Below are 27,842 nucleotides of genomic sequence, written 5' to 3'. Positions count from 1 at the left end.
ACTGTGTCACCCCGTGTCACTCCACTGTGTCACCCCGTGTCACTCGGTTGTGTCACCCCGTGTCACTCCACTGTGCCACCCCGTGTCACTCGGTTGTGTCACCCCGTGTCACTCCACTGTGTCACCCCGTGTCACTCGGTTGTGTCACCCCGTGTCACTCGGTTGTGCCACCCCGTGTCACTCCACTGTGTCACCCCGTGTCACTCGGTTGTGTCACCCTGTGTCACTCCACTGTGCCACCCCGTGTCACTCCACTGTGTCACCCCGTGTCACTCCACTGTGCCACCCCGTGTCACTCGGTTGTGTCACCCCGTGTCACTCGGTTGTGCCACCCCGTGTCACTCCACTGTGCCACCCCGTGTCACTCCACTGTGTCACCCCGTGTCACTCGGTTGTGTCACCCCGTGTCACTCGGTTGTGCCACCCCGTGTCACTCGGTTGTGTCACCCCGTGTCACTCCACTGTGCCACCCCGTGTCACTCGGTTGTGCCACCCCGTGTCACTCCACTGTGTCACCCCGTGTCACTCGGTTGTGTCACCCCGTGTCACTCCACTGTGCCACCCCGTGTCACTCGGTTGTGCCACCCCGTGTCACTCCACTGTGCCACCCCGTGTCACTCGGTTGTGCCACCCCGTGTCACTCCACTGTGTCACCCCTCGCACCGGGGCCAGCAGGACAGTGCCCTGGGCTCAGTGGGCATGGTGATGTCACCACCGAGCCTCATGCCACATCCTATCACCTCAAGCCACCGTGGCCACATACAGGATGACGTCATGGGCTCCCATGACCTCATACAGCCCGGCCGAGCGCCTGGTGACGTCACGGGGCTGCCCCCCGCCCCCGCGGCCGAACCCCACCGAGACACCGGCGCGGCCGCGGGGATGCCGCCAGGCCATGACGTCACGCACTGCGGCCGGTGACGTCACGAGACGGGGCGGGCACCCCCTCGCCCCACCCCTGGTCCTGATCAGGCGAATGCGGCGGCCACCTATAGCTTGCGCCCCCCGCCACTTCATTAGCGTGGCCCCGCCCCGCGGCGCGCAACTTGGCCAATAGCAAACGGCTCTGCCCCGAGAGGGGGCGGGGTTATGCTAATAACCAGCGCCGCGCTCCACCCCGCCCTCACGTTGAGGACCCCCGGCCGCCGCCGCTCCGGCCCCGCTCCCGCCCCGGTCCCGGCCCCGCTCCCGGTCCCGGCCCCGTTCAGCCCCGGCCTGTCCCGTCCCGGTACCGCCATGACGCTCCTCGCCGCCGGCAGCCGGGCGGCCGCGCGCCTCCGCGGGCCCAAGGTGAGCGCGCCCGGCCCGGCCTCGCCGCGCCTTAAAGGGGCGACGCCGCGGGGGGAAGGGAGAGCGGGGGGGGGTCCGGTTCTTAAAGGGGCGACGCGGGGGGCGCTGCCTTAAAGGGGCCGCGCGGTGGCGGCGGAGGAGGGGGGGATGGGACCGGGGTGACCGGGATCGCGACCGGGAGCCGGGTGGGCGCGGGGCCGCAGCGGCAGCACGTGGTGGGAGCCGGCGCCGGGCGTTCCCGCCGCAGCCTTCTCAGAGCCGGGGGCACCGGGAGTGGCTCGGGGGGCTCCGGGCCCGGTCCGCGCCCGGGGGGCTCCGCTGCTGCCTCAGCCCCACGTGGGGGCCCCCGCCCCGCGGCAGCCCCGCTGGGGGCTCCGGTTCCTCGTTCAGCGCTGGGCTTGGGGGGTCCGGGACACCCCCCCGGTAGCCCCGCACCGGCCCCAGGAGCCCGCGCCCGGTGACACCGGTAGTAGGGGAGGTGGAGGCAGGGACCGTCCCCTCCGCCGCCGCCCTTCCCCAGTGTCCCGGTGCCGTAGAGGACACCGGGGTCACAGCGAGGGGACCCCCGTGCGAGCCGAGCGCCGGTACCGGGCCGGAGCGGCCCCGGCCCCTCCGGTCTGTTTGCCTTGGCCGCGGCCTCGGCATTTCGTAACGGGCGTTGCGGTGTCTTTATCGACCGGGCGATATTTTGGGATATTCAGCATGCCCCACTTGGCCCTGCTCTCCCGTCCAACCGGGCGGACCGGAGCCACCCCTCCGGTTTGAGCCGTGATCCCGACCCTCCTCCTCCTCCCCTCGGCCTGACCCCGCCGCCTCGAGCCGCGGAGCCCCCGCACCCCCGAGCCCAACGGGAGCCCCCGGAGGGTCCCACTGTGCCCCCGCCCTCCCCCGGGCCGGTGCCCGGTGTCACCGCCAACACGTGTGACCTTGAGCCGGTGGCACCTCGGTGACAGCGGGACGAGCCGTGGGGACCCCCAAAACGGGGCGACACGGGGGTGACACACGGGGGGGGTGACGGGGCCCCCGCGGCCGCGACAGCGGCCGCCTTGACCTTGGGCTTCCCGCCGCCGCCTCCATTGTTCGTTCCGCCGGCATTTTCCCTTCCCGGAGCCGCCTGTTGCCGGGGAACGCGGCCTCGCCGCCCGCCACGGCCACACCCGGCCCACCGGGGACCCCCTGGCCGGGCCGGGGGCTCGCGTGGGGCCGGGGGACACGCGGGGGGGGTTCTCTGCAGCGCGGCCCCCCCGCGTCCTCCCGGCAGCCAGCGGAAAAAACCGAGTCATGTTCTGGCTCTGCCGCAGGCGCTGCCGCAGCTCCCGGCCCCGGAGAATCTCCGGGTGTCCCTGTGGATGGCAGCCCCGGTGTCCCCCGGTGTCCCCCAGCCCCCGTTGCCCAGCGGGGCGGGCGAGCGCGGTGTCCCCGTGGCGGGCGCTGCCAGGCCCGGGGTGTGTTCCCGGGGTGTCCCCGCCGGCCGGAGTCCCCGCGGTTCCCGGTTCCCACGCGTGGGCGAGGAACAAAGTTCGGATTCCCCGGCTCAGGAAAACCGCGGCCGTGCCTGGCCGGGCGCGGCTCCAGGAAGGAGAACGCGGCCGCGTTCCCTGTGCCAGGTCCGGGTCCGGCTGCGAGGGCAGCGCGGGGCCGCCCCGGCTGATCCCGGCCCGGCTGATCCCGGCCCGGCTGATCCCGGCCCGGCTGATCCCGGCCCGGCTGATCCCGGCCCGGCTGATCCCGGCTCTGAGCCGCGCCCGCGTGGGCGAGCGAAGCGCCTCTGGTGTCCTTGGGAGCCGGGGTCTCAGCTCCTGCCACGGGGCTGGGGGGGCTCGTGTGGCTGCACCCCCCCACAAAGGAGGCTCTGCCCGGGTGACAGGGGGGTCTCCGTGTCCCTTGTCCCACAGAATGCACCGTGTGTCCTCTTCGCTGCTCGCCACGCCAGCGCCGCCACGGTAAGGGGAGTCCTCTCCTGTGACCCCTGTTCTCTTCTCCTGACACCTCTTCCCTGTGGCTGCCTCTCCTGAGACCCCTCTCCGAGGGGAGGCCCTTCACTTGTCACCCTCTTTGCTGTCCCCGTCTCTCTTGTCACCCCCTCTGCCATGAACCCCTCTCCTGTCACCCCATCCGTTCTCCTCTAATGGGAGTTCTCTTTCCTGTCACCCTGTTTCCTGTCCCCGTCTCTTTTGTCACCCTCTTTCCCATCACCGCTCTCCAAGGACAGTCCCCTCTCCTCTCTTGTCACTCCCTCTCCTGCCCCACATCTCCTGTCACCCCTCTCCAGGGGACATCCCCTCTCCTGTCACCCTCTCAGTCGTCACACCTTTTCCTTGTCCCTCTTCTTCTGTCACCCCTGTGCTGTGCTCAGCCCCCATGTCACATCTCTGTCCCTTGTCCCCAGAACCTCAAAGACGTCTTGGCCACCATGATCCCCAAGGAGCAGGCGAAGATCAAGAGCTTCCGGCAGCAGCACGGCAGCACGGCCATCGGGCAGATCACGGTGGACATGGTGAGTGTGTGGCCACAACGGGGCCACCGGGGCCACCAGGCCCCGCCGCCGCCGCCGCCCCTCACCGTGGCCTCCCGGCCCCTTCCAGGTGTACGGCGGCATGAGGGGCATGAAAGGGCTGATCTACGAGACCTCTGTGCTGGATCCTGATGAGGTAGGGCCCCGTGCCCCCCCATCCCATCCCATCCCCATCCCATCCCCATCCCATCCCCATCCCATCCCCATCCCACCCGGCTCCGGCCCTGCTGACGCTCCCGGCTCTGCAGGGCATCCGCTTCCGTGGCTACAGCATCCCCGAGTGCCAGAAGAAGCTGCCCAAAGCTGCGGGGGGAGAGGAGCCGCTGCCCGAGGGTCTCTTCTGGCTGCTGGTGACTGGAGAAATCCCAACCCAGGAGCAGGTACCACCAGGAGGGGGCTGGCAAACGGCTCAGGGGGGTCTGACAGCCCCCAGACCCAGGAGGGAGCTGGCAAACAGCTCAGGGGGGTCTGACAGCCCCCAGACCCAGGAGGGAGCTGGCAAACAGCTCAGGGGGGTCTGACAGCCCCCAGACCCAGGAGGGGGCTGGCAAACGGCTCAGGGGGGTCTGACAGCCCCCAGACCCAGGAGGGGGCTGGCAAACGGCTCAGGGGGGTCTGGCAGCCCCCAGACCCAGGAGGGGGCTGGCAAACGGCTGAGGGGGTCTGACAGCCCCCAGACCCAGGAGGGGGCTGGCAAACGGCTGAGGGGGTCTGGCAGCCCCCAGACCCAGGAGGGGGCTGGCAAACGGCTGAGGAGGGTCTGACAGCCCCCAGACCCAGGAGGGGGCTGGCAAACGGCTGAGGGGGTCTGGCAGCCCCCAGACCCAGGAGGGGGCTGGCAAACGGCTCAGGGGGGTCTGACAGCCCCCAGACCCAGGAGGGGGCTGGCAAATGGCTGAGGGGGTCTGGCAGCCCCAGGCTCCGCAGCTCAGCCCCAGCGTGTCCCTGTAGGTGACCTGGCTGTCCCGGGAGTGGGCCAAGCGTGCAGCTCTGCCCTCCCACGTGGTGACCATGCTGGACAACTTCCCCACCAACCTGCACCCCATGTCCCAGCTGAGCGCCGCCGTCACCGCCCTCAACAGCGAGAGCAAGTTCGCCCGCGCCTACGCCGAGGGCATCCACCGCGCCAAGTACTGGGAGGTACGGGGGGGAACCGCTGCCCCAGCGCTGACTTTTGGGGGTGGATTTGGGTGCGGGGGGTCACGGGAGCACGGTCTCACCCCGCTGGTCCCAGTTTGTGTACGAGGACGCCATGGACCTGATCGCGAAGCTGCCGTGCGTGGCCGCCAAGATCTACCGCAACCTGTACCGCGAGGGCAGCGGCATCGGGGCCATCGACCCCAACCTCGACTGGTCCCACAACTTCACCAACATGCTGGGCTACACCGACCCCCAGTTCATCGAGCTGATGCGGCTCTACCTCACCATCCACAGGTACGGAGCTGGGAGCTGCACCTGGAGCAGCTGGGGACGTGGAGTAGGCGGGGGTTTGGCTCCACTCCCAACCCCAGGGCCCCGGACATGCCCGGGCTGCTCCTGGGGTGTCACCGGGAGCAGGCAGGGCTGGCAACACCGGGCTGGCAACACCGTGCTCGCCACCCCCAAAATGCTGTGAAAGGTGTTTGGTGGGGCTGGGGGAGTCCTGATGGCCCTCTCACCCCGGCAGTGACCACGAGGGAGGGAATGTGAGTGCCCACACGAGCCACCTCGTGGGCAGCGCCTTGTCTGACCCGTACCTCGCCTTCGCCGCCGCCATGAACGGGCTGGCCGGGCCCCTGCACGGCCTCGCCAACCAGGTGGGCACTGCTCCCTGCCCAGTGTGTCCTTCTCCCTGTCTGTCACTCTGTCCATGTCCCTCTCCCCATCTGTCCCTTTCCCTGTTGCTCTGTCCATGTCCCCCTCCCTGTCTGTCTCTCCTGTTCACGTTCCCTCTGCCTGTCCCTCTCCCTGTTGGTTTGTCCCTCTCCCCATCCATGGATCCCTGTCCACGTGTCCTTCTGTCCCTCTCCCCATCCATGGATCCCTGTCCACGTGTCCTTCTGTCCCTCTCCCCATCCATGGATCCCTGTCCACGTGTCCTTCTGTCCCTCTCCCCATCCATGGATCCCTGTCCATGTATCCCCATGTCCCTCTCCCCATCCCCATGTCCCTCTCCCCATCCACTTGTCCCTCTGTCCCCCTCTCCATCCATGGATCCCTCTCCCCATCCACTTGTCCCTCTGTCCCCGTCCCTCTCCGTCTGTCCCTCTGTCCCTCTCCCCATCCATCTCCCCGCCTTCCCTGGCCTCACTCCGGCCGTTCCCACAGGAGGTGCTGCTCTGGCTCACGGACCTGCAGAAGGAGCTGGGCAAGGACGTGTCGGACGAGAAGCTGCGGGATTTCATCTGGAACACGCTCAACTCGGGCAGGGTGAGGCTCAGGGCCGTGCTGGGGCTCGGGGCCGTGCTGGGGGGCAGGAGCAGGCCCTGAACCCCCGTCCCTGCAGGTGGTGCCGGGCTACGGGCACGCGGTGCTGCGGAAGACGGACCCGCGCTACACCTGCCAGCGGGAGTTCGCCCTCAAGCACCTGCCCAAGGACCCCCTGTTCAAGCTCGTGGCGCAGCTCTACAAGATCGTCCCCAACGTGCTGCTGGAGCAGGGCAAGGCCAAGAACCCCTGGCCCAACGTGGATGCCCACAGCGGGGTCCTGCTGCAGGTGAGCCCAGGGTCCTCTGTCCCTTTGCCTGGTTGTGTCCCTCTGTCCTGTCTGTCCCTTTCCCTGTTAGTCTGTCCTTTTCCCTGTCCGTGTATCCCTTTCCGTGTTCACATCCCTCTCCTTGTTCTGTCTGTCCTTCCTCCTGTCCATGTGTCCCTCTCCCTGTCTGTCCCTCTCCCTGTGTGTCCCTCTCTCTGCTCTCTTTCCTGTCTGTGTGTCCCTCTCCCTGTTCTGTGTATCCTCTCTTTGTCCCTCTCTGTTCTCCTCCCTCCCTGTCTGTCCCTCTCCCTGTCTGTCCCTCTCCCTGTCTGTCCCTCTCCCTGTGTGTCCCTCTCTCTGTTCTCCTCCCTGTGTCCCTCTCCCTGTCCTCTCCATCTCTTCCCCTGTCCCATCCCTCCCTCTCCCAGCCTGTTCCTCTCCCCCTCCATCCGCCCCTCACCCTGTTGGTCTCTCCTTGTCCATTTGTCCCTGTCCCACCTGTCCCTTCTCCTGTCCTGTCTGTCCCTTTCCCTGTTAGTCTGTCCTTTTCCCTGTCCGTGTATCCCTTTCCGTGTTCACATCCCTCTCCCTGTTCTGTCTGTCCTTCCTCCTCTCCCTGTCTGTCCCTCTCCCTGTGTGTCCCTCTCTCTGTTCTCTTTCCTGTGTGTCCCTCTCCCTGTTCTGTGTATCCTCTCTCTGTCCCTCTCTCTGTTCTCCTCCCTCCCTGTCTGTCCCTCTCCCTGTCTGTCCCTCTCCCTGTGTGTCCCTCTCTCTGTTCTCCTCCCTGTGTCCCTCTCCCTGTCCTCTCCATCTCTTCCCCTGTCCCATCCCTCCCTCTCCCAGCCTGTTCCTCTCCCCCTCCATCCGCCCCTCACCCCGTTGGTCTCTCCTTGTCCATTTGTCCCTGTCCCACCTGTCCCTTCTCCTGTCCTGTCCGTCCCTCTCCCTGTGCCCTGGGGGGGCTCCTGGCTGCCCCCTGCCCACGCCGAGCCCCTGTCCCCGCAGTACTACGGCATGAAGGAGATGAATTACTACACGGTGCTCTTCGGGGTGTCGCGGGCCCTGGGCGTCCTCTCGCAGCTCATCTGGAGCCGGGCGCTGGGATTCCCCCTGGAGCGACCCAAATCCATGAGCACCAAGGGCCTCATGCAGCTCGTGGGCTACAAATCCGGCTAAAGAAGGGACGGGGACAGGGCTCCCCCAGGGAACGCCGCGCTGCCGGGCCCGGCCCGGACGCCCTCGGCACTGAACCCCCCTCGGGCCCCCCCCGGCTGCTCCCCCTCCCCCTCCACCCGCCTTGGGGAGGGGCAGAGGCAGCCCTGGGGTCCCCCCCCAGCCCCACACCCAGATCCCCTGCCCTGCTGGGGTGGGGGAGGGCTCCCGTGCCCCCTCCCCACCCCAGCAGCTCTCACTGCGCACACTGGGAGCCCCCCCAGGCTCCCCACGCTGGGAACCCCCCCCCCGGCTCCTCCACTGCTGGGCTGGGGGGGGCTCCTGGGGGGGCACAGCCCCCACTGCAGCCCCCCGAGAGGGGTTCAGTCCAGCCCCGTGTCCGGGCCCCCCCGCAGGGACTCGATACACTCCTCCCCGGCCGCGCCCCCACCCCGTGTTTGTGTGACCCCCCCTTCCCCCCTGCCTGAAGCCCCCGGGAGCCAGAGCTGGGACCCCCCCCCCCCGGGCCCCCACCCCGGCTCCTCGCAGCTCTCGGGCACTTCTGTACAAACAACAACAAAAATGCAAAATAAATGTTTTTATTAACAAACCCCCAGCCTCCCCCCTCCCTGCCCGAGGAGGGGCGGGGGGCTCAGGGGATGCTGCCCCCACCCCCCCCCCCCCCGGGGGTCCCAGCATGCAGCCCCCCCTTCCCCCCCCAGAATCCCCCCTCCCGTGGCTGAATGAGGACCAGGAGGCTGCTGACCCTTGGGAAATGCTCTTTATTGGCCTGGCAAAGCTCTCCCTTCCTCGGGCAGCACGGCCAGGACAGGCTCGGGGGGCTCGGGGAGCCCCTCACCCCCCCCCAGCGGGGGGGTGGGCTTCGTGGCGGGGGGGGGGGGGTGGAACTGAGGCCTTCCCATCCCCCCCCCCCTTCCCCCCCCACAGGTGAGGAACCGCGAGTGGGGCCGGGGGGGGCGCTGGGGGTGGGGTCGGGACCGTGTGGGTCCCTGCGGAGGGTGCTGGGGGTGGGGGGCGGCGGGGGGGGGCAGCGGGAGCCGCCCCCTCCCCACCCTGTGCGTGTGGCTTGTGCAAAGTGTGCGACGGCTCGGGGGGGGCGTGGGGGGCTCCTCCCTGCGCCGGCTCCTTCCCTTTTGTTCCTGGAAGAGCTGGGGAGGAAGGGGGGTGGGGGTCCCAGCAGCTTCCCCCCCCCCACATCGAACTCCCCCCACCCCGTTCCTCCCGCTGTCCCGGAGCACAGCGGGGCCCAGGCACCGGAGCTGCCCCCGCCGGGGCCCTCCGGCCTGGCAGAGGAGTTTAAAAACAACCAAAAGAAAAAAACAAAAAAAAAAAAAAACAAAACAAAGGGTTAAAAAAGAAACAAGAAACCCAACCAAAAAAAAAAACCAAAAAAAAAAAAAATCCAAGAACTAAAACATTAAAACCCCAAATCAGCTGCAAAACCAGGGAGTCCAGCGCCGGGCGCAGCTCCTGGGCTCACGGCAGCCCCGGGGGGCGTGGAGGCAACAGCAGCGGAAACGCACTTATTGAATAAATATTTCTGGGGGTGGGCTCGGGGCGAGCCCGGCACAGTCCGGGGGTGCCCGGCCCGGCCGCCCCTCACGTCTGGTGCACCTCGTGGAACATGAGCTCCCGGGGGATGCGGGTCTCGGGCCCGAAGTTCTTGGCCGCGCGGCGCTCGAAGGCGGCCACCATCTGCTTGACCACCTCATCGAAGAACACGGTGGCCAGCTGGGAGTGCAGCAGGGAGCGGAACTCGAAGGAGATCTGGGCAGGAGGAGGAGGAGGAGGAGGAGAGCAGGTGAGCCCCGGCGGGTGAGCCCCGCCCTCCCCGGGGGGAGCCCGGGCGGGGTCGTACCGAGAAATCCACGGTGCTGGTGCGGGGGTAGCCGGGGATGCCGGGGCTGAAGCGCCAGTTGGTCTCCAGGTGGTTGAAGAGGCGCCCGTCGGTGCAGACGGCCTGGGCAGGGGAAAAGGGGGTGCTCAGGGGACCTGGCAGCCACCGGGATCAGAGAATCCTTGAGGCTGGAAACCCCTCCTGGATCCAGCCCAACCTGGGATCCCCCAGAGTGCCACATGCTGGACGCCTCCAGGGATGGGCACTGAAAACTTCCCTGGGCACTTCCTCTGCCTGACAGCCTTTTCCACGGGGAAATTCCAACCTGAACCTCCCCTGGAACAACTTGAGGCTGTTTTCCCTTCTCCTGTTCTTCCCTGGGAGCAGATCTCGACCCCTCCCAGCTCTGCTCTCCCGTCAGGGAGCTGTGGGTGAAAATTCCCCTCTGAGCCTCCTTCCCTCCGAGCAGTTCCTGAGCCTGACCACCTTTTCCAGGAGGAAATTCCTCCTCATGTCCACCCTGAACCTCTCCTGGAGGAATTTGGGGCTGTTCCTTCTTGTCCTGGGGTTCCTGGGAGCAGATCCCAAACCCCACTCTCCCATCAGGGAGTCATGGGTGAAAATTCTCCTCTGAGCCTCCTTTTCTCCAGGCAGTTCCAAAGCCTGACCACCTTTTCCATGAAGAAATTCCTCCTGATGGCCACCCTGAACCTCTCCTGGAGGAATCTGGGGCTGTTCCTTCTCCTCCTGCTGTTCCCTGGGAGCAGATCCTGACCCCACCCAGCTCCACTCTCCTGCCAGGGAGCTGTGGGCTGCAAAGGTCCCTCCTGAGCCTCCTTTTCTCCAGGCAGTTCCAAAGCCTGACCACCTTTTCCAGAAGGAAATTCCTCCTCATGTCCACCCTGAACCTCTCCTGGAGGAATTTGGGGCTGTTCCTTCTCCTCCTGCTGTTCCTGGGAGCAGATCCCGACCCCACTCTCCCATCAGGGAGCTGTGGGGTGAAAATTCCCCTCTGAGCCTCCTTTTCTCCAGGCAGTTCCAAAGCCTGACCACCTTTTCCAGGAGGAAATTCCTCCTCCCATGTCCACCCTGAACCTCTCCTGGAGGAATCTGGGGCTGTTCCTTCTCCTCCTGCTGTTCCCTGGGAGCAGATCCTGACCCCACCCAGCTCCGCTCTCCCGCCAGGGAGCTGTGGGCTGCAAAGGTCCCTCTGAGCCTCCTTTTCTCCAGGCAGTTCCAAAGCCTGACCACCTTTTCCAGAAGGAAATTCCTCCTCATGTCCACCCTGAACCTCTCCTGGAGGAATTTGGGGCTGTTCCTTCTCCTCCTGCTGTTCCTGGGAGCAGATCCCGACCCCACTCTCCCATCAGGGAGCTGTGGGGTGAAAATTCCCCTCTGAGCCTCCTTTTCTCCAGGCAGTTCCAAAGCCTGACCACCTTTTCCAGGAGGAAATTCCTCCTCCCATGTCCACCCTGAACCTCTCCTGGAGGAATCTGGGGCTGTTCCTTCTCCTCCTGCTGTTCCTGGGAGCAGATCCCGACCCCACTCTCCCATCAGGGAGCTGTGGGGTGGAAATTCCCCTCTGAGCCTCCTTCCCTCCAGGCTGAGCCCCTTTCCCAGCTCCCTCAGGGCCTCTCCAGACCCTTGCCCAGCTCCTGGTGTCCAGCCCGAGGTCCCAGCTCACCTTGACGAGGTGGGGCCGCACCAGGGTGACGATGGAGGTGTAGCGCTCCAGCACGGGCGGGAACCCCACCTCCAGCTGCGCCTTGATGTGGCCCGAGCGCCGCGCCACCACCACGGACTTCTTGCACCAGGGCACGAAGTTCTTGTAGTCCTCCACGTTGGCCACCACGTCGTACATCTCCTGCATGGAGTACCTGCAGCAGAGACGGGGTTGGGGCTGGGGCTGGGATCGGGGTTGGGATTTGGGTTGGGATCGGGTTTGGGATTTGGGTTGGGGCTGGGGCTGGAATTGGGGTTGGGATTGGGATTGGGGCTGGAATTGGGGTTGGGGTTGGGATTGGAACTGGGGCTGGAAGTGGGGTTGGGGTTAGAATTGAGGTTGGGATTGGGATTGGGGCTGGAATTGGAGTTGGGGTTGGGATTGGGGCTGGAATTGGGGTTGGGATTGGGGTTAGAATTGGGGTCGGGGTTAGAATTGAGGTTGGGATTGGGGCTGGAATTGGGGCTGGAATTGGGGTTGGGGTCAGGGCTGGAATTGGGGTTGGGATTGGGGCTGGAATTGGGGCTGGAATTGGGGTTGGTGTCAGGGCTGGAATTGGGGTTGGGATTGGGACTGGAATTGGGATTGGGACTGGAATTGGGATTGGGATTGGGGCTGGAATTGGGGTTGGGATTGGGGCTGGGATCAGATCTCCTGCTTAAGGTCAGGGTTGGAGCTGGGGCTGGGGCTGGAACTGGGGTTGGGTTTGGGTCAGGGCTGGGGTTGGGCTTGGGGCTGGGACTGGGGTTGGGTCAGGGTCCACCCAGGGCTTGGGGCCAGGGTCAGGTTCAGGGCTGGGATTAGGACTGGGGTTAGAGCTGGGACTGGGGTTGGGGTTGGGATTAGGGCTAGGATCAGGATCAGGGCCGGGGCTGGGATTAGGATTGGGCTGGGAGCTGGGACTGGGGTCAGCTCAGGGCTGGGGTTGGAACAGGGGCTGGGGTCAGGGTCAGGATCAGCGTCAGGGCTGGGTTTGGGGTTGGAGCTGGGGTCAGGGCTGGGTTTGGAGTTGGAGCCGGGATGAGGATCAGGGTCAGGGCTGGGTTTGGGGTTCGAGCTAGGATCAGGATCAGGGTCAGGGCCAGGGTTGGAGCTGGGGTCCGGGTCAGGATTAGGGTCAGGGCTGGGTTTGGGGTTGGAGCTGGGGTCAGGATCAGGATCAGGGCTGGGTTTGGGGCTGGAGCTGGGGTCAGGATCAGGGCTGGGTTTGGGGCTGGAGCTGGGGTCAGGGTCAGGATCAGGATCAGGGCTGGGTTTGGAGTTGGAGCTGGGGTCAGGATCAGGATCAGGGCTGGGTTTGGGGCTGGAGCTGGGGTCAGGGTCAGGATCAGGGCTGGGTTTGGGGCTGGAGCTGGGGTCAGGATCAGGATCAGGATCAGGGCTGGGTTTGGGGTTGGAGCTGGGGTCAGGGTCAGGATCAGGGCTGGGTTTGGGGTTGGAGCTGGGGTCAGGGTCAGGATCAGGGCCAGGGTTGGAGCTGGGGTCAGGGTCAGGATCAGGGCTGGGTTTGGGGCTGGAGCTGGGGTCAGGGTCAGGGTCAGAGCTGCGGCCGGGCTGGCGGCCTCACGCACCCGATGATGCGGCGCTCCGAGTACTCCTTGCGCTTGTTGGTGAGGTTCAGGAAGCCCCGGCTGGGCTGGGCTCGGGGCTCCCAGGCCGCAGGGCCCGGCCGGCCCAGCCGGGCGAGCCGGAGCCCGCACGGGGCCGTGTGCCTGGGGGGACACCGCTGTCACCGCCTGTCACCGGCAGCACCGGGACCTGGGGCAGCCCCGGGAGCGCCGAACCCTGGCGCCCTTCCTGGTGGACAAGGGCCCCTCCAGAGCTTCCCAAATTCCTTCCAGGGCTTCCCAAATCCCCCCAGAGCCTCATAGGCCCCTCCAGAGCTTCCCAAATCCCTTCCAGGGCTTCCCAAATCCCCCCAGAGCCTCACAGGCCCCTCCAGAGCTTCCCAAATCCCTTCCAGGGCTTCCCAAATCCCTTCCAGAGCCTCACAGCCCCCTCCAGAGTTTCCCAGGTCCCTTCCAGAGCTTCTCAGATCTCTCCAGACCCTCCCAGGTCTGTTCCAGAACCTCACAGGCCCCTTAAAGCTTCCCAAATCCCTCCAGAACTTCCCAGGTCCCTTATGGAGCTTCCCTAATCCCTTCCAGGGCTTCCCAAATCCCTTCCAGAGCCTCACAGGCCCCTCCAGACCATCCCAAGCCCATTCCCACCTGGCCTGGGTCCCTTCCCAATCAACTCAGATCCCTTCCAGTCCTTCCCTGCTCCTTTCTGGGCCGGCCCAGGTCCTTTCCTCATCTTCCAGGTCCCTTCCAGACCATCCCAGGCCCCTTGAGCCCAATCCAGGTCCCTTCCTCACACTCCTGGGTCCCTTTCTGACTACTCCCTGTCCTTTCCTGGCCACTCCAGGTCCCTCCGGACCCTCCCGGGCCGGGAATCTCGGCTGGGGGCTCTGGGCCGGTGCCCGCGGCCGGACGCTCCCGGGGCTGATGCCAGGGCTGCGGCTGGCAGGAGGAGGAGGAGGAGGAGGAGGAGGAGGAAGGCCGGGAAACCCGACCTGAGGACACCTAATCCCGGCGGGGACAAGTGCCCGCTGCCCCCCCCGGCGCCGTCCCGTCCCTCCGGTGTCGCTCCAGGGGGGAGATCCCGCCTTTCCCACGGGAATTGTCCCCCCCGGAGCCACCGGAGCCACCGGGGGTGGTCGGGCCCGCTCGTGTCCCCGTCCCCACGGCACCGTCCCCGTGTCACTGTCCCCGAGCAGAGGTCACGGCTGCGGGCACACGGCCGGGTGGCCTCGGCACTGTCCCCTCGCCCGCGGCACGGTGACACCGGCGCCCGACCCCGCCGGGGCTCGGCGACCCCGCGGGTGCCGGCGGCACCGGCCCGGTCCCGGTGTCCTCACGCGGGGTTTGCTCCAAGGTCAGACACCCCCAGCGAGCGTTCCCCACCCAGCGGCCTTCCACGGGAACCGGGACGGCGGCACCGCCGGGACCCCGACCCCGCAGCCCCGGGATCCCCGGGCCGGGCCCGCCGGGACCCCCCGGTTCCCCCAAGGTGCCCCCGGACCCCCCTGCCCCGCCGGGCCGGGAGCGCGGCCAGGCCCGGAGGAGCCCCCGCAGCACGATCGCCTCCCGGGGCCCGCCCCGGTGTCCCCGGGGCCGGTGTGACCTCCGGGCCCCGCTCGCCCGGGGGCCGCCGCCCCGCGGGCCCGCCGCCGCTCACCTGCCGGGCGGGGCCGCCGCGGCCCGCAGGCGCTGCCGCGCCCCGAGCTGGAGGGCGCCGCGGAGCCGCCGGGCCGCCATGACCGGGCCGGAACCGGGGCCGGGCCGGAACCGGGACCGGGCCGGGACGCGGCGCCGCCGCCGCCCTGACCTCTCACCCCGTGACGTCACCGCGTCGCCATAGCGCCGGGTACGTCACGGGGCGGGGCGAGGCGACGCCTCCCGAGCGAGGAACGATGGGAGTTGTAGTCGGAGGGTGCGCGGGGCGCGATGGGAAATGTAGTGCGGGCCGGGGCTGCGGCTGCTCCGGCACCGGGAGCCAACCGGGACCAACCGGGACCAACCGGGACCAACCGCGACCGCGGACTGCCCCGCCCGGGGCTGCCGGGGCCGGGCTCTGCCCCAGGGGGCGCGCGGCCCCCCATCCGAACTGTGCCCCCGGTCCGGAGAGGGACGGGGAGCCTCCGGTGCCGTGTCCCGGTAAGGGCTCCGCTCCGAACTGGGGAGAGGAGCCGAGAGAACGGGGATTCACCGTGGCTGCGGGAACTGCGTGGCCCAGTGCCGCCCAGTACAGGCCAACACACCCCAGGGCCTCCCAGTGCCTCCCAGTTCAGCCCAGCACAGCCCAGTTCAGCCCAGTCCATTTCAGCCCAGCACAGCCCAGTTCAGCCCAGTTCAGCCCAGCACATCCCAGTTCAGCCCAGTCCATTTCAGCCCAGCACAGCCCAGTTCAGCCCAGCACATCCCAGTTCAGCCCAGCACATCCCAGTTCAGCCCAGTCCAGTTCAGCCCAGTCCAGTTCAGCCCAGTCCAGTTCAGCCCAGCCCAGTTCAGCCCAGTCCAGCCCAGTCCAGTTCAGCCCAGCACAGCCCAGTTCAGTCCAGCACATCCCAGTTCAGCCCAGTTTAGCCCAGCACATCCCAGTTCAGCCCAGCACAGCCCAGTTCAGCCCAGTCCAGTTCAGCCCAGCACATCCCAGTTCAGCCCAGCACAGCCCAGTTCAGCCCAGTCCAGTTCAGCCCAGCACATCCCAGTTCAGCCCAGTTCAGACCAGCACGATCCAGTTCAGCCCAGCACATCCCAGTTCAGCCCAGCACAGCCCAGTTCAGCCCAGTTCAGCCCAGGCAGCGCAGGAACTCCACCACCAGCTCCCAGCCGGACACAATTCCCGGTGCCGGCCCGGCACTCGGAGCTGGCAGCCGGGACCGGGAGCTGCAGCCGGGCCCGTGACCCCCCTGAGCCCCGGGACCCTCGCCTGGAGGTCACGGGATGGGTTTGGACCGGGGGAGTCACTCAGGGACCCCCGGGAGCACCGAGAGCTGCCTGGGGATGGGATTCCCTCCGGAGAGACCCCTCAGGGGGATGGAGGTGGCCCATGGGACCCCCCCGGGACCCTCTCCCACCATTCCAGAGCCCTTTGGGATGGTTCTGGGGCATCAGGGACCCCCCAGAACCAAGAGCAGCTGCCTCGGGCCGGGATTCCCTCCGGAGAGACCGCACAGGGGGATGGAGGTGGCAAATGAGGCCCCCGGGACGCTCTCCCAGCACCCCACCACTCTTTGGGCCCGGGACGCTGCTGTCCCGGGACCCCCTGGGACCCCCAGGACCAGCTGGGATGGGATTCCCACCGGACTGACCCCACGGAGGGGGACGGAGGTGGCACATGGGTGACCCCCAGGACCCTCTCCCACCATTCCAGCACCTTTTGGGATGGAGGAGCAATACGTGGGACCCCTGGGGCGGGATTGCCATTGCACAGATCCCACAGAACAGCACACCGAGACCCCTGGGACCCTCTCCCACTGCCCCAGCACCCTTTGGGCTGGGGGAGCTGCTGCTCAGGGACCCCCGGGACCACCGGGGGATGGGGTTCCCACCGGACAGACCCCACCGAGGGGATGGAAGTGGCACACGGGGACCCCCGGGACCTTCTCCCACCACCCCACCACTCTTCGGGCTGGGGCACCCGGGACCCCCGGGGTTACCGACAGCCGCTCCTGGATGCGATTCCCACCGGGGACACCCCGGGGCGGCTCAGAGCAGCGACCCCCGGGACCCCCGGGGTTACCGACAGCCGCTCCTGGATGCGATTCCCACCGGGGACACCCCGGGGCGGCTCAGAGCAGCGACCCCCGGGACCCCCGGGGTTACCGACAGCCGCTCCTGGATGCGATTCCCACCGGGGACACCCCGGGGCGGCTCAGAGCAGCGACCCCCGGGACCCCCGGGGTTACCGACAGCCGCTCCTGGATGCGATTCCCACCGGGGACACCCCGGCAGCGACCCCCGGGACCCTCTCCCACCGCCCCGCCGCCCTTCGGGCCGGGGCAGCCGCTGCCCGGAGACCCCCGGCCCCTTCCCGCGGGGACCCCCGTCCCCCCGGGCGATGCCGCTGCCCCGGGGCCGCCCCCGCTGCCGCTGCCCCCGTCGGCGGCGGCGCTCCGGGGCGGTGGGCGGCGCATCCCCGGCGCTCCATCCCCGCCCCGCAGCCGCCCGAGCGGAGCCGCCGCGGCCGGACCCGATGCCGGGAGCTGGGCGCTGAGGGCGGCCCCGACATGGGGGTTCTCAGCATCACGGACCAGGTACGGCCGCCGCCCCGTCCTCCCCTCCCCGCTCCCGCCCGCCGCCGCCGCCGCCGCCGCCGCCGCGCCCGGGCCGCGCCGCTACGGCAGCCCGGGGATGTGCGGCCTAGCGCGGCTCCGCCACCGGGCCCGGCCCGGCGCCGCCCCAGGCCGCGGGCCCCGCTCCGCCGAGCCCTCCCCGCCGCTCCCGGCCCCGCCGCAGCCCCGGGACGGGTCGGGGTCGCCGCTCGCAGCCGCTCCGCCCGTGCCCGCCGGGCCCAGCGCGGCCGGGACGGCCCGGGCCGGGAGCGGGAGAGCCCCGGGGATGGGAGCCTCGGGAGGGACTCCCCGGGCCGGGAACGGGAGAACCGCGGGGTTCTCTGGCCCGGGGATGTGAAGCATCAAAGGGGGATCCTGCCCCGGGAGAGCGCTGGGAGTGCGACCCCGGAACCGGGAACGGCGGAGCCCCCGGGATGGGACATCCCGGCTCGGGAACGGGAGAGCCCTGGGGCTGGGACACCTGCCTTGGGAATGGGAGAAGCCCGGGAATGGGACCCCCGGGCCGGGAAGGTGAAGCATTCTCCTGCCCCGGGAGAGCCCCGGGAATGGGACCCCCGGGCCGGGAACGGGAGAACCCCGGGAAGGGGACCCCCCGGCCCGGGGATGTGAAGCATCACAGCGGGATCCTGCCCCGGGAGAGCCCCGGGAATGGGACCCCCCGGCCCTGGGGACCCTCGGGAGGGACCCCCCGGCCCGGGGACCGCGAGGCATCAAGGAGAGATCCCGGTCCTGGGACCCCCCCGGCCTGGGAACGTCAGAGCCGGGACCCCGGGATCGGGAACGGCGGAGCCCGCAGGGATGGGACATCCCGGTCTGGGAATGGGAGAACCCCGGGGTTGGGACAGCTGGGTCAGGAATGGCAGAACCCTGGCAACGGGAGAACCCCGGGAATGGCAGAACCCTGGGAATGGGATCCCTCCAGCCCTGGAATGGGAGAATCCTGGGAATGGGATCCCTCCAGCCCTGGAATGGGAGAATCCTGGGAATGGGACCCATGGATCAGGAACAGGAGATCCTTGGGGCTGGGATACCTGGGTCGGGAACAGGAGAACCCCGGGAATGGCAGAACCCCAGGAATGGCAGAACCCCAGGATTGGGATCCCTCAGCCCTGGAATGGAAGAATTCAGGGAATGGGACCGCCGGGATTGCGAGCAGGAGATCCCCGGGGTTGAGACACCTGGGTCTCCTGGGTCAGGAGCAGGAGAACCCCAGGAATGGGAGAACCCCAGGAATGGGAGAACCCTGGGAATGGGAGAATCCCGGGAATGGGATCCCCTGGCTCTGGAACGGGAGAATCCGGGGAATGGGACACTGGGATCAGGAAGAGGAGATTCCAGGAATGGCAGAACCCTGGGAATGGCAGAACTCCAGGAATGGGATCCCCTGGCCCTGGAACGGGAGAATCCGGGGAATGGGACACCAGGATTGTGAGCAGGAGATCCCTGGGGTTGAGACACTTGGGTCAGGAGATGGAGAATCCTGGGAATGGCAGAGCCCCAGGAATGGCATGGGAGAATCCCAGGAAGGGGACACTGGGATCAGGAACGGGAGATTCCAGGAATGGCAAAATTCCGGGATTGGCAGAACCTCGGGAACGGCAGAACCCCGGGAACAGGAGAATCCCAGGAACAGGAGAACCCCGGGATTGGGATCTCCTGGATCAGGGAGTTCAGAAAATCAAAGGGGGGGGACCCCAGCCCCGGCACCCCCAGGATGGGACCCCGGCCCCGCTGCGCTTCCTGCTGCCTCCCCAGCAGCTCCTGGGTTTTAGGGGTACCCCTGGGGAGCAGGGCGGCCTCAGGGAGGATTTGGGGACACCTGAGGGGTGCGGGGTGTTCTCACCGAGGTTTTGGGGCACCCTCGAGGCGCAGGATTTCCCCGATGAGTTTTGGGGGTACCCTTGGTGTGTAGGTTGTCCCCATCGGGTCTTGGGGTGCAGAGTGTCCCTGTCACGTTTTAGGGACAAATGTGGGGTTCAGAGCGTCCCCATCGGGTTTTGGGGACCCCCCCCCGCGTGGCTGTGCTGTCCCCAGAGCCGCGACCCCGGGGTCACCTGGGCTCGGAGCCCCTTTTACCCACGGATTTCCCCAAAAGCTCCTTTATCCCCTGGATTTTGGGGTCAGGGGCTGCCAGAGCCCCCCGACCCCAACCCCACACCAAGCCCCTGATTCCCTCCCGCCATAAATCCAGGGATGAATTTTGGAGCCCTGGGAGGAGCTGAGGATGAGGGGGATGAAAAAAGGGGGAATTTGGGGTTGGGAGGGGATGAAGGAAGGGGGCGATTTGTGGGATCAGCCTCTGATTTAAACAGAATTTCATTTTTTGGGATACCCCAACCATTTTCCTCTCCCACCCAGTGCCCTTTGGGGCACCATTGGTGTTTTCCAGCCTTTCCCAAAATATTTTTTTTGTGGTTAAAAAACCCTTTAAAAAAAAAAAAATACCTTCACAAGTGATGCTGAGGCCGCTGCCTTCCAGGGGGATGAGGCAGCCTTGCCCTGACCCAGGATGTGTTCCCGGAGTTGGAAATGCCCTTTAAATTTGGGATGAGGCAGGGCTGGGAAGGGGTCACTGCCAGACAGAGCTCGGAGAGGCTGAAAAAAAAGCAAAATTTGCCCATTTTGAGCTTTAAATTTGCCTTGGGAGGGGTCGCAGCACCCAAATCCCTCCATCCCAAAAAGCCTCAGCAGGGCCCTGTGGGGTGAGGCAGCGATTGGGGGGTGCTGAGCACCCCAAGAGCAGCTCAGCCCCTGTTTTTTCGGCAGAAAAATTGAATTTTTAGGTGTGGGAACAAGGAAAGGGGACAGGGATGGTTGTCCCAGAGGGGTTTGGGGCTGTGCCCAAATTTTGGGTGGCAGGAGCTGGAGCCTCAAGAGCTCAGCTCTGGTCACAGAGAGCAACAGGCAGCTTTCCCATCCTGGGGAAAAAAAGTGTGAAAAGATCAGAAAAAAGAATAAGAGACAGTTCTTAGCTTAATTTGTTACACCTGGTATTGAGGACATGTGAAATGTATGGTAGAAATTTGTTTACCTAAGAGCAGTTTCTTAATTAACCCATAGGAATAGAGTTTTAATTAAAAGACCACTCAGGTCCACTGGGGTGAACCAGCTGCTGCCACGGGCTGGGGCAGTGCTGGTGTGGGGCTGCAGCTGTGTCCCCTGTCACTGTCACCTCTCCTTGTGTCCCCTGTCACTGTCACCTCTCCTTGTGTCCCCTGTCACTGTCACCCCCCGTTCCAGCTGTGTCCCCTGTCACTCCTCGTTCCAGCTGTGTCCCCTGTCACTGTCACCTCTCCTTTTGTCCCCTGTCACTGTCACTCCTCGTTCCAGCTGTGTCCCCTGTCACTGTCACCTCTCCTTGTGTCCCCTGTCACTGTCACCCCTCGTTCTAGCTGTGTCCCCTGTCACTGTCACCTCTCCTTGTGTCCCCTGTCACTGTCACCCCTTGTTCCAGCTGTGTCCCTTGTCACTGTCACTCCCCGTTCCAGCTGTGTCCCCTGTCACTGTCACCCCCTGTTGTGTCCCCTGTCACTGTCACCCCCCGTTCCAGCTGTGTCCCCTGTCACTGTCACCTCTCCTTGTGCCCCCTGTCACTGTCACCCCTCATTCCAGCTGTGTCCCCTGTCACTGTCACCCCTTGTTCCAGCTGTGTCCCCTGTCACTGTCACCCCTTGTTCCAGCTGTGTCCCCTGTCACTGTCACCTCTCCTTGTGTCCCCTGTCACTGTCACCCCTCGTTGTGTCCCCTGTCACTGTCACCCCCCATTCCAGCTGTGTCCCTTGTCACTGTCACCCCTCGTTGTGTCCCCTGTCACTGTCACCTCTCCTTGTGCCCCCTGTCACTGTCACCCCTCGTTGTGTCCCCTGTCACTGTCACCCCTTGTTCCAGCTGTGTCCCCTGTCACTGTCACCCCCTGTTGTGTCCCCTGTCACTGTCACCCCTTGTTCCAGCTGTGTCCCCTGTCACTGTCACCTCTCCTTGTGCCCCCTGTCACTGTCACCCCTCATTCCAGCTGTGTCCCCTGTCACTGTCACCCCTCGTTGTGTCCCCTGTCACTGTCACCTCTCCTTGTGCCCCCTGTCACTGTCACCCCTCGTTCCAGCTGTGTCCCCTGTCACTGTCACCCCTTGTTCCAGCTGTGTCCCCTGTCACTCCTCGTTCCAGCTGTGTCCCCTGTCACTGTCACCTCTCCTTGTGTCCCCTGTCACTGTCACTCCTCATTCCAGCTGTGTCCCCTGTCACTGTCACCCCCTGTTGTGTCCCCTGTCACTGTCACCCCTTGTTCCAGCTGTGTCCCCTGTCACTGTCACCCCTCATTCCAGCTGTGTCCCCTGTCACTGTCACCTCTCCTTGTGTCCCCTGTCACTGTCACTCCTTGTTCCAGCTGTGCCTCCTGTCACTGTCACCCCTCATTCCAGCTGTGTCCCCTGTCACTGTCACCCCTCGTTGTGTCCCCTGTCACTGTCACCCCTTGTTCCAGCTGTGTCCCCTGTCACTGTCACCCCTCGTTGTGTCCCCTGTCACTGTCACCCCTCATTCCAGCTGTGTCCCCTGTCACTGTCACCCCTCGTTGTGTCCCCTGTCACTGTCACCCCTCGTTACAGCTGTGTCCCCTGTCACTGTCACCCCTCGTTGTGTCCCCTGTCACTGTTGCTCCTTGTTCCAGCTGTGTCCCCTGTCACTGTCACCTCTCCTTGTGCCCCCTGTCACTGTCACCTCTCGTTTCAGCTGTGTCCCCTGTCACTGTCACCCCTCGTTGTGTCTTCTGTCACTGTCGCCCCTCGTTACAGCTGTGTCCCCTGTCACTGTCACCCCCTGTTGTGTCCCCTGTCACTGTCACCCCTCGTTGTGTCTTCTGTCACTGTCGCCCCTCGTTACAGCTGTGTCCCCTGTCACTGTCACCCCTTGTTCCAGCTGTGTCCCCTGTCACTGCCACCCCTCGTTGTGTCCCCTGTCACTGTCACCCCTCGTTGTGTCCCCTGTCACTGTCGCTCCCCGTTCCAGCTGTGTCCCCTGTCACTGTTGCTCCTCGTTCCAGCTGTGTTCCCTGTCACTGTCACCTCTCCTGTCCCTTGCAGCCCCCTCTGGTCCAAGCCATCTTCAACCGGGATGTGGAGGAGGTTCGGTCGCTGCTCAATCAGAAGGAGAACATCAATGTACTGGTGAGGGCTGTGCTGCTGCTCCCCAGATCCTTCCTGGCCCTCCCCCAGGGCTCCCCGAATCCATCCCATTTCCATCCCGTCTCCATCCCATCAATCCCATCCCATCCCCATCCCATTTCCATCCCGTCTCCATCCCATCAATCCCATTTCCATCCCATCCCCATCTCCATCCCATCCCCATCTCCATCCCATCCCATCCCATCCCATCCCATCCCATGAATCCCATCCCATCCCATCCCATTTCCATCCCATCAATCCCATCCCATCTCCGTCCCATCAATCCCATCTCCATCTCCATCCCTCTCTTGGTGCTTCCAAGCTTGTTTTTATCCCTCACCTGGTGCTCCCCAAAATCCTTCCCAACTTCATCCCTCTCCCAGGGCTCCCCAAATCCTTCCCATCCCCATCCCTTGCCTGGTGCTCCCCAAATCCTTCCCATCCCCAGCCACCTCCCAGCCTTTCCCAGCCCTTCCCATCCCTCTCCCATCCTCTCCGAGTCCCTCCCAGTCTCTTCCATCTTTTTCCAACCCTCTCCCAGCCCAATCCCAGTCTCTCCCAGCTTTTCCCAACCTTTTCCCAGCCCCATCCCAGCCTTTCCCAACCCTCTCCCATCATCTCCCTGCTCTCTTCCAGTCTCTCCCAGCCCTTCCCATCCCTTTCCCAGCCCTCTCCTAGTCTCTCCCAGCCTTTCCCTGCCCTCTCTTAGTTTTTCCCACCCTCTCCCAGCCCTTCCCAACCCTCTCCCATCCTTTCCCATCCCTCTTCCAGTTTCTCCCAGCTTCTCCCAGCCCCATCCCAGCTTCTCCCAGCCTCTCCCATCCTTTCCCATCCCTCTTCCAGTCTCTCCCAACTCTCTCCCAGTCCCATCCCAGTCTCTCCCAGTCCCATCCCAGTCTCTCCCAGCCCCATCCCAGTCTCTCCCAGTCTCTCCTAGTCTCTCCCAACTCTCTCCCAGCCCCATCCCAGTCTCTCCCAGCCCCATCCCAGTCTCTCCCAACTCTCTCCCAGCCCCATCCCAGTCTCTCCCAGTCTCTCCCAGTCTCTCCCAGTCTCTCCCAACTCTCTCCCAGCCCCATCCCAGTCTCTCCCAGCCCCATCCCAGTCTCTCCCAGCCCCATCCCAGCCCCATCCCAGTCTCTCCCAGCCCCATCCCAGTCTCTCCCAGTCCCTCCAAGCTCACGGATGTGTTTTCCCCGTGCCCCTCCAGGACCAGGAACGCCGGACGCCGCTCCACGCTGCTGCCTACATCGGAGACGTTGCAATCCTCGAGCTGCTCATCCTGTCAGGTGAGCGCCTGGAGCCCCCCAAAATCTGGGGTGCTCCCCTCCAGAGCACCCCGAGCTCGCGGGGTGGCAGCCAGTGGAGGATTTGGGAATGGTGCCACAATCCTAAAAGGTTTCCACATCTTGGAACCGAAATAGCTGAGGTGGAGACAGAGCCGGGGGGGGGATGTGGGGTGCTGGAGGAGGACAAGGGGGATCCTCAGCCACTTGATCCCAGAGAAAATCCCCCAAAATCTGTGGGGTGCTGGAGGAGGACAAGGGGGATCCTCAGCCACTTGATCCCAGAGAAAATCCCCCAGAATCTGTGGGGTGCTGGAGGAGGACAAGGGAGATCCTCAGGCACTTGATCCCAGAGAAAATCCCCCAAAATCTGTGGGGTGCTGGAGGAGGACAACGGGGATCCTCAGCCACTTGATCCTAGAGAAAATCCCCCAGAATCTGTGGGGTGCTGGAGGACAAGGGGGATCCTCAGCCACTTGATCCCAGAGAAAATCCCCCAAAATCTGTGGGGTGCTGGAGGAGGACAAGGGGGATCCTCAACCACTTGATCCCAGAGAAAATCCCCCAAAATCTGTGGGGTGCTGGAGGAGGACAAGGGGGATCCTCAACCACTTGATCCCAGAGAAAATCCCCCAAAATCTGTGGGGTGCTGGAGGACAAGGGGGATCCTCAGCCACTTGATCCCAGAGAAAATCCCCCAAAATCTGTGGGGTGCTGGAGGAGGACAAGGGGGATCCTCAGCCACTTGATCCCAGAGAAAATCCCCCAAAATCTGTGGGGTGCTGGAGGAGGACAACGGGGATCCTCAGCCACTTGATCCCAGAGAAAATCCCCCAAAATCTGTGGGGTGCTGGAGGACAAGGGGGATCCTCAGCCACTTGATCCCAGAGAAAATCCCCCAAAATCTGTGGGGTGCTGGAGGAGGACAAGGGGGATCCTCAACCACTTGATCCCAGAGAAAATCCCCCAAAATCTGTGGGGTGCTGGAGGAGGACAAGGGGGATCCTCAACCACTTGATCCCAGAGAAAATCCCCCAAAATCTGTGGGGTGCTGGAGGACAAGGGGGATCCTCAGCCACTTGATCCCAGAGAAAATCCCCCAAAATCTGTGGGGTGCTGGAGGAGGACAAGGGGGATCCTCAGCCACTTGATCCCAGAGAAAATCCCCCAAAATCTGTGGGGTGCTGGAGGAGGACAACGGGGATCCTCAGCCACTTGATCCCAGAGAAAATCCCCCAAAATCTGTGGGGTGCTGGAGGACAAGGGGGATCCTCAGCCACTTGATCCCAGAGAAAATCCCCCAAAATCTGTGGGGTGCTGGAGGAGGACAAGGGGGATCCTCAGCCACTTGATCCCAGAGAAAATCCCCCAAAATCTGTGGGGTGCTGGAGTAGGACAAGGGGGATCCTCAGCCCCTTGATCCCAGAGAAAATCCCCCAAAATCTGTGGGGTGCTGGAGGAGGACAAGGGGGATCCTCAGCCACTTGATCCCAGAGAAAATCCCCCAAAATCTGTGGGGTGCTGGAGGAGGACAAGGGGGATCCTCAGCCACTTGATCCCAGAGAAAATCCCCCAAAATCTGTGGGGTGCTGGAGGAGGACAAGGGGGATCCTCAGCCACTTGATCCCAGAGAAAATCCCCCAAAATGTGTGGGGTTTTGCTCAGTTTTGGGTGGTGTATCCCGTCACCCTCCCCATTTGAGTTCTGTGTGTTGAGGTTTGGGTGTCCCCATCTGCTCCTCGCCCTCGGGAGGAGAGTGGGAACCCCGAGGCTGCTGTGACCCTGTGTGACCCCATCAGGATGTCCCTGCTGAGTTTTGGGGGTACCCTCGGGGTGCAGCATGTCCCCATCAGGTTTTAGGGGTGGCCCTGGCTTGCAGGGTGTGCCCATCGAGTTTTGGGGACACTCCTGGCGTGCAAGGTGTGTCCATCGAGTCTGGGGGCACCCCTGGTGTGCACAGTGGGGTTTTGGGGACATGCCTGGCATGCAGAGTGTCCCATGGGGTTTTGGGGATACCTTTGGGGTGCAGAGAGCCCCTGTTGGGTTTTGGGGACACCCTTGGGGTGCAGAAAGCCCCTGTTGGGTTTTGGGGACACCTTTGGGGTGCAGAGAGTCCCTGTTGGGTTTTGGGGACACCCTTGGGGTGCAGAGAGCCCCTGTTGGGTTTTGGGGATACCTTTGGGGTGCAGAGAGCCCCTGTTGGGTTTTGGGGATACCTTTGGGGTACAGGGAGCCCCTGTTGGGTTTTGGGGATGTCTTTGGGGTGCAGAGAGCCCCTGTTGGGTTTTGGGGATACCTTTGGGGTGCAGAGAGCCCCTGTTGGGTTTTGGGGATACCTTTGGGGTGCAGAGAGCCCCTGTTGGGTTTTGGGGATACTTTTGGGGTGCAGAGAGCCCCTGTTGGGTTTTGGGGATACCTTTGGGGTGCAGAGAGTCCCTGTTGGGTTTTGGGGATACCCTTGGGGTGCAGAGAGCCCCTGTTGGGTTTTGGGGATACTTTTGGGGTGCAGAGAGCCCCTGTTGGGTTTTGGGGACACCTTTAGGGTGCAGAGAGCCCCTGTTGGGTTTTGGGGATACCTTTGGGGTGCAGAGAGCCTTTGTTGGGTTTTGAGGTCTCCCAACAACAGCAAGAATCCCAGAACATTCCCAGCTGAGGCCTCATTAAACAAAATTTGGGTCGTTAAATACAGTATATTTTACTAAATTAGTATAGTATAATAGTAGTATATACTATAAATTATAGTATATTATATACTACATACATATAATAAGCATACTGTATAAATTTACATATACATACATATATTAACATACTATTTAATATAAAATATCCTATTTAAATACAGTATATTTCACTGTATTAGTATAGTATAATAGTAGTATATAGTATATGTTATATACTGTAATATGCTATAGTATATATGTTATATATAATATATATATGTTATATATTTTATTTTATGTATATACTATAATATACTATATTGTAGTATATATTATTGTGTATATATAATATATATGTTATGTATTATATATTATATATTATGTTATATATATACACTAATATACTATATTCTAATATATATTATGGTATATAAGATATACTATATATGTACCGTAATTATATTTTATAAATATACATATACATACATATATTAATATACTATTTAATATAAAACATAATATACTATGTAAATATAGTATATTATACTATATTAATATAGTATAATAGTAGTATATAGTATATATTATATTATTTAGTACATACATATTATAAATATATACTATATAAATACACATATACACATATTAATATAATATTTGTCGTAAAATATAATATATGCTGTGTAACATACTATATAACATAATATTAATATACTACTTATTATAAAATATATACTATATATAGTATATTCTGCTATATTAGTAAAGTATTATAGTAGTATATAGTATATATTATAGTATATATTATATATTATAGTATATTATATAGTCCATATATACTAATAATTTAATGTACTCTATAAATACCAATATTCACCTATAAACATATATTAACCTATTTAATGTAAAGTATAATATACTATACACTATATAAAATACTATTAATATACTATATAATAGTAAAATATTACTATTTTGCATAATTACTATGTAAAATCATACTTTACTATTTTGCATACTTGCTTCTTATTTATTTAACTAACAAGCTCACGACTCTCTGCTGGATCTGATTGGTCATTAATCAACTTTCACCAGCATCTAATTAAGCGATCACTTCAGGTTAACAAGGATAGCTGAAGGATGGCTTTATTAAAATTATGCTATAGGAGCTTAATATACTATTTAATGTAAAATTAAATATACTATATTAATATAGTATATTATACTGTATTAGTATGGTCTAATAGTAGTATATAGTATGTATTATAGTATGTAGTATATGTTATATATTACATGTATACTATAAATATAATGTATTTTATAAATATATGTATACATATATGTACATATAATGATGTACTAATTTATGTAAAATATATAGTATATAACGTATACTAAATACTGTGCACTATACTACTAATATACTACTGAAGGTAAAATATACTATATATTGTATATTATACTATATTATTATAATAGTATATATTATATATTGTAGTATATTATATAGTACATATATACTATTTGTGTAATATACTCTATAAATACCAATATCCACCTATAAACATATATTAACATATTATTTAATGTAAAATATAGTATACTATGCACTATATAAAGTACTATTTATATACTATATAATAGTAAGATATTGCTATTTTACGTAATTACTATGTAAAATCA

At 62.0% G+C, this 27,842-nt stretch overlaps 3 protein-coding genes across 3 annotated transcripts in view; 2 read left to right on the top strand and 1 right to left on the bottom strand.

The window, feature by feature from the left end:
• Positions 1 to 1,130: 1,130 nt before the first annotated feature.
• CS (citrate synthase) lies at positions 1,131 to 7,900 on the top strand. The gene is made up of 11 exons (XM_068212537.1): positions 1,131 to 1,290; positions 3,186 to 3,233; positions 3,680 to 3,787; positions 3,876 to 3,941; positions 4,054 to 4,185; positions 4,757 to 4,945; positions 5,040 to 5,239; positions 5,472 to 5,601; positions 6,113 to 6,214; positions 6,291 to 6,500; positions 7,485 to 7,900. Exons 1-11 carry the CDS (start codon positions 1,237 to 1,239, stop codon positions 7,653 to 7,655), a joined length of 1,410 nt encoding a protein of 469 aa, XP_068068638.1. The 5' UTR covers positions 1,131 to 1,236; the 3' UTR covers positions 7,656 to 7,900.
• Positions 7,901 to 9,089: 1,189 nt separating this feature from the next.
• On the bottom strand, positions 9,090 to 14,592 carry COQ10A (coenzyme Q10A). Its single transcript, XM_068212538.1, has 5 exons — positions 14,432 to 14,592; positions 12,784 to 12,924; positions 11,174 to 11,366; positions 9,511 to 9,612; positions 9,090 to 9,419 (listed from the first exon to the last, which is right to left on the bottom strand). Exons 1-5 carry the CDS (start codon positions 14,509 to 14,511, stop codon positions 9,252 to 9,254), a joined length of 684 nt encoding a protein of 227 aa, XP_068068639.1. The 5' UTR covers positions 14,512 to 14,592; the 3' UTR covers positions 9,090 to 9,251.
• Positions 14,593 to 16,872: 2,280 nt separating this feature from the next.
• ANKRD52 (ankyrin repeat domain 52) overlaps positions 16,873 to 27,842 on the top strand; it is a 53,609-nt gene continuing 42,639 nt past the window's right edge. The window contains exons 1-3 of the mRNA XM_068212744.1: positions 16,873 to 17,012; positions 22,130 to 22,213; positions 23,421 to 23,499. Of these exons, the coding sequence (XP_068068845.1) occupies positions 16,986 to 17,012; positions 22,130 to 22,213; positions 23,421 to 23,499 (190 nt within the window). The 5' untranslated portion in view covers positions 16,873 to 16,985. The remainder of the gene's footprint in view (positions 17,013 to 22,129; positions 22,214 to 23,420; positions 23,500 to 27,842) is intronic.

This window comes from Anomalospiza imberbis, chromosome 22, assembly GCF_031753505.1.
Source record: "Anomalospiza imberbis isolate Cuckoo-Finch-1a 21T00152 chromosome 22, ASM3175350v1, whole genome shotgun sequence".
Lineage (NCBI taxonomy): Eukaryota > Metazoa > Chordata > Aves > Passeriformes > Viduidae > Anomalospiza > Anomalospiza imberbis.
Note: the sequence above shows the minus strand (reverse complement) of the source record. Positions and strands in the feature narration are given on the sequence as shown.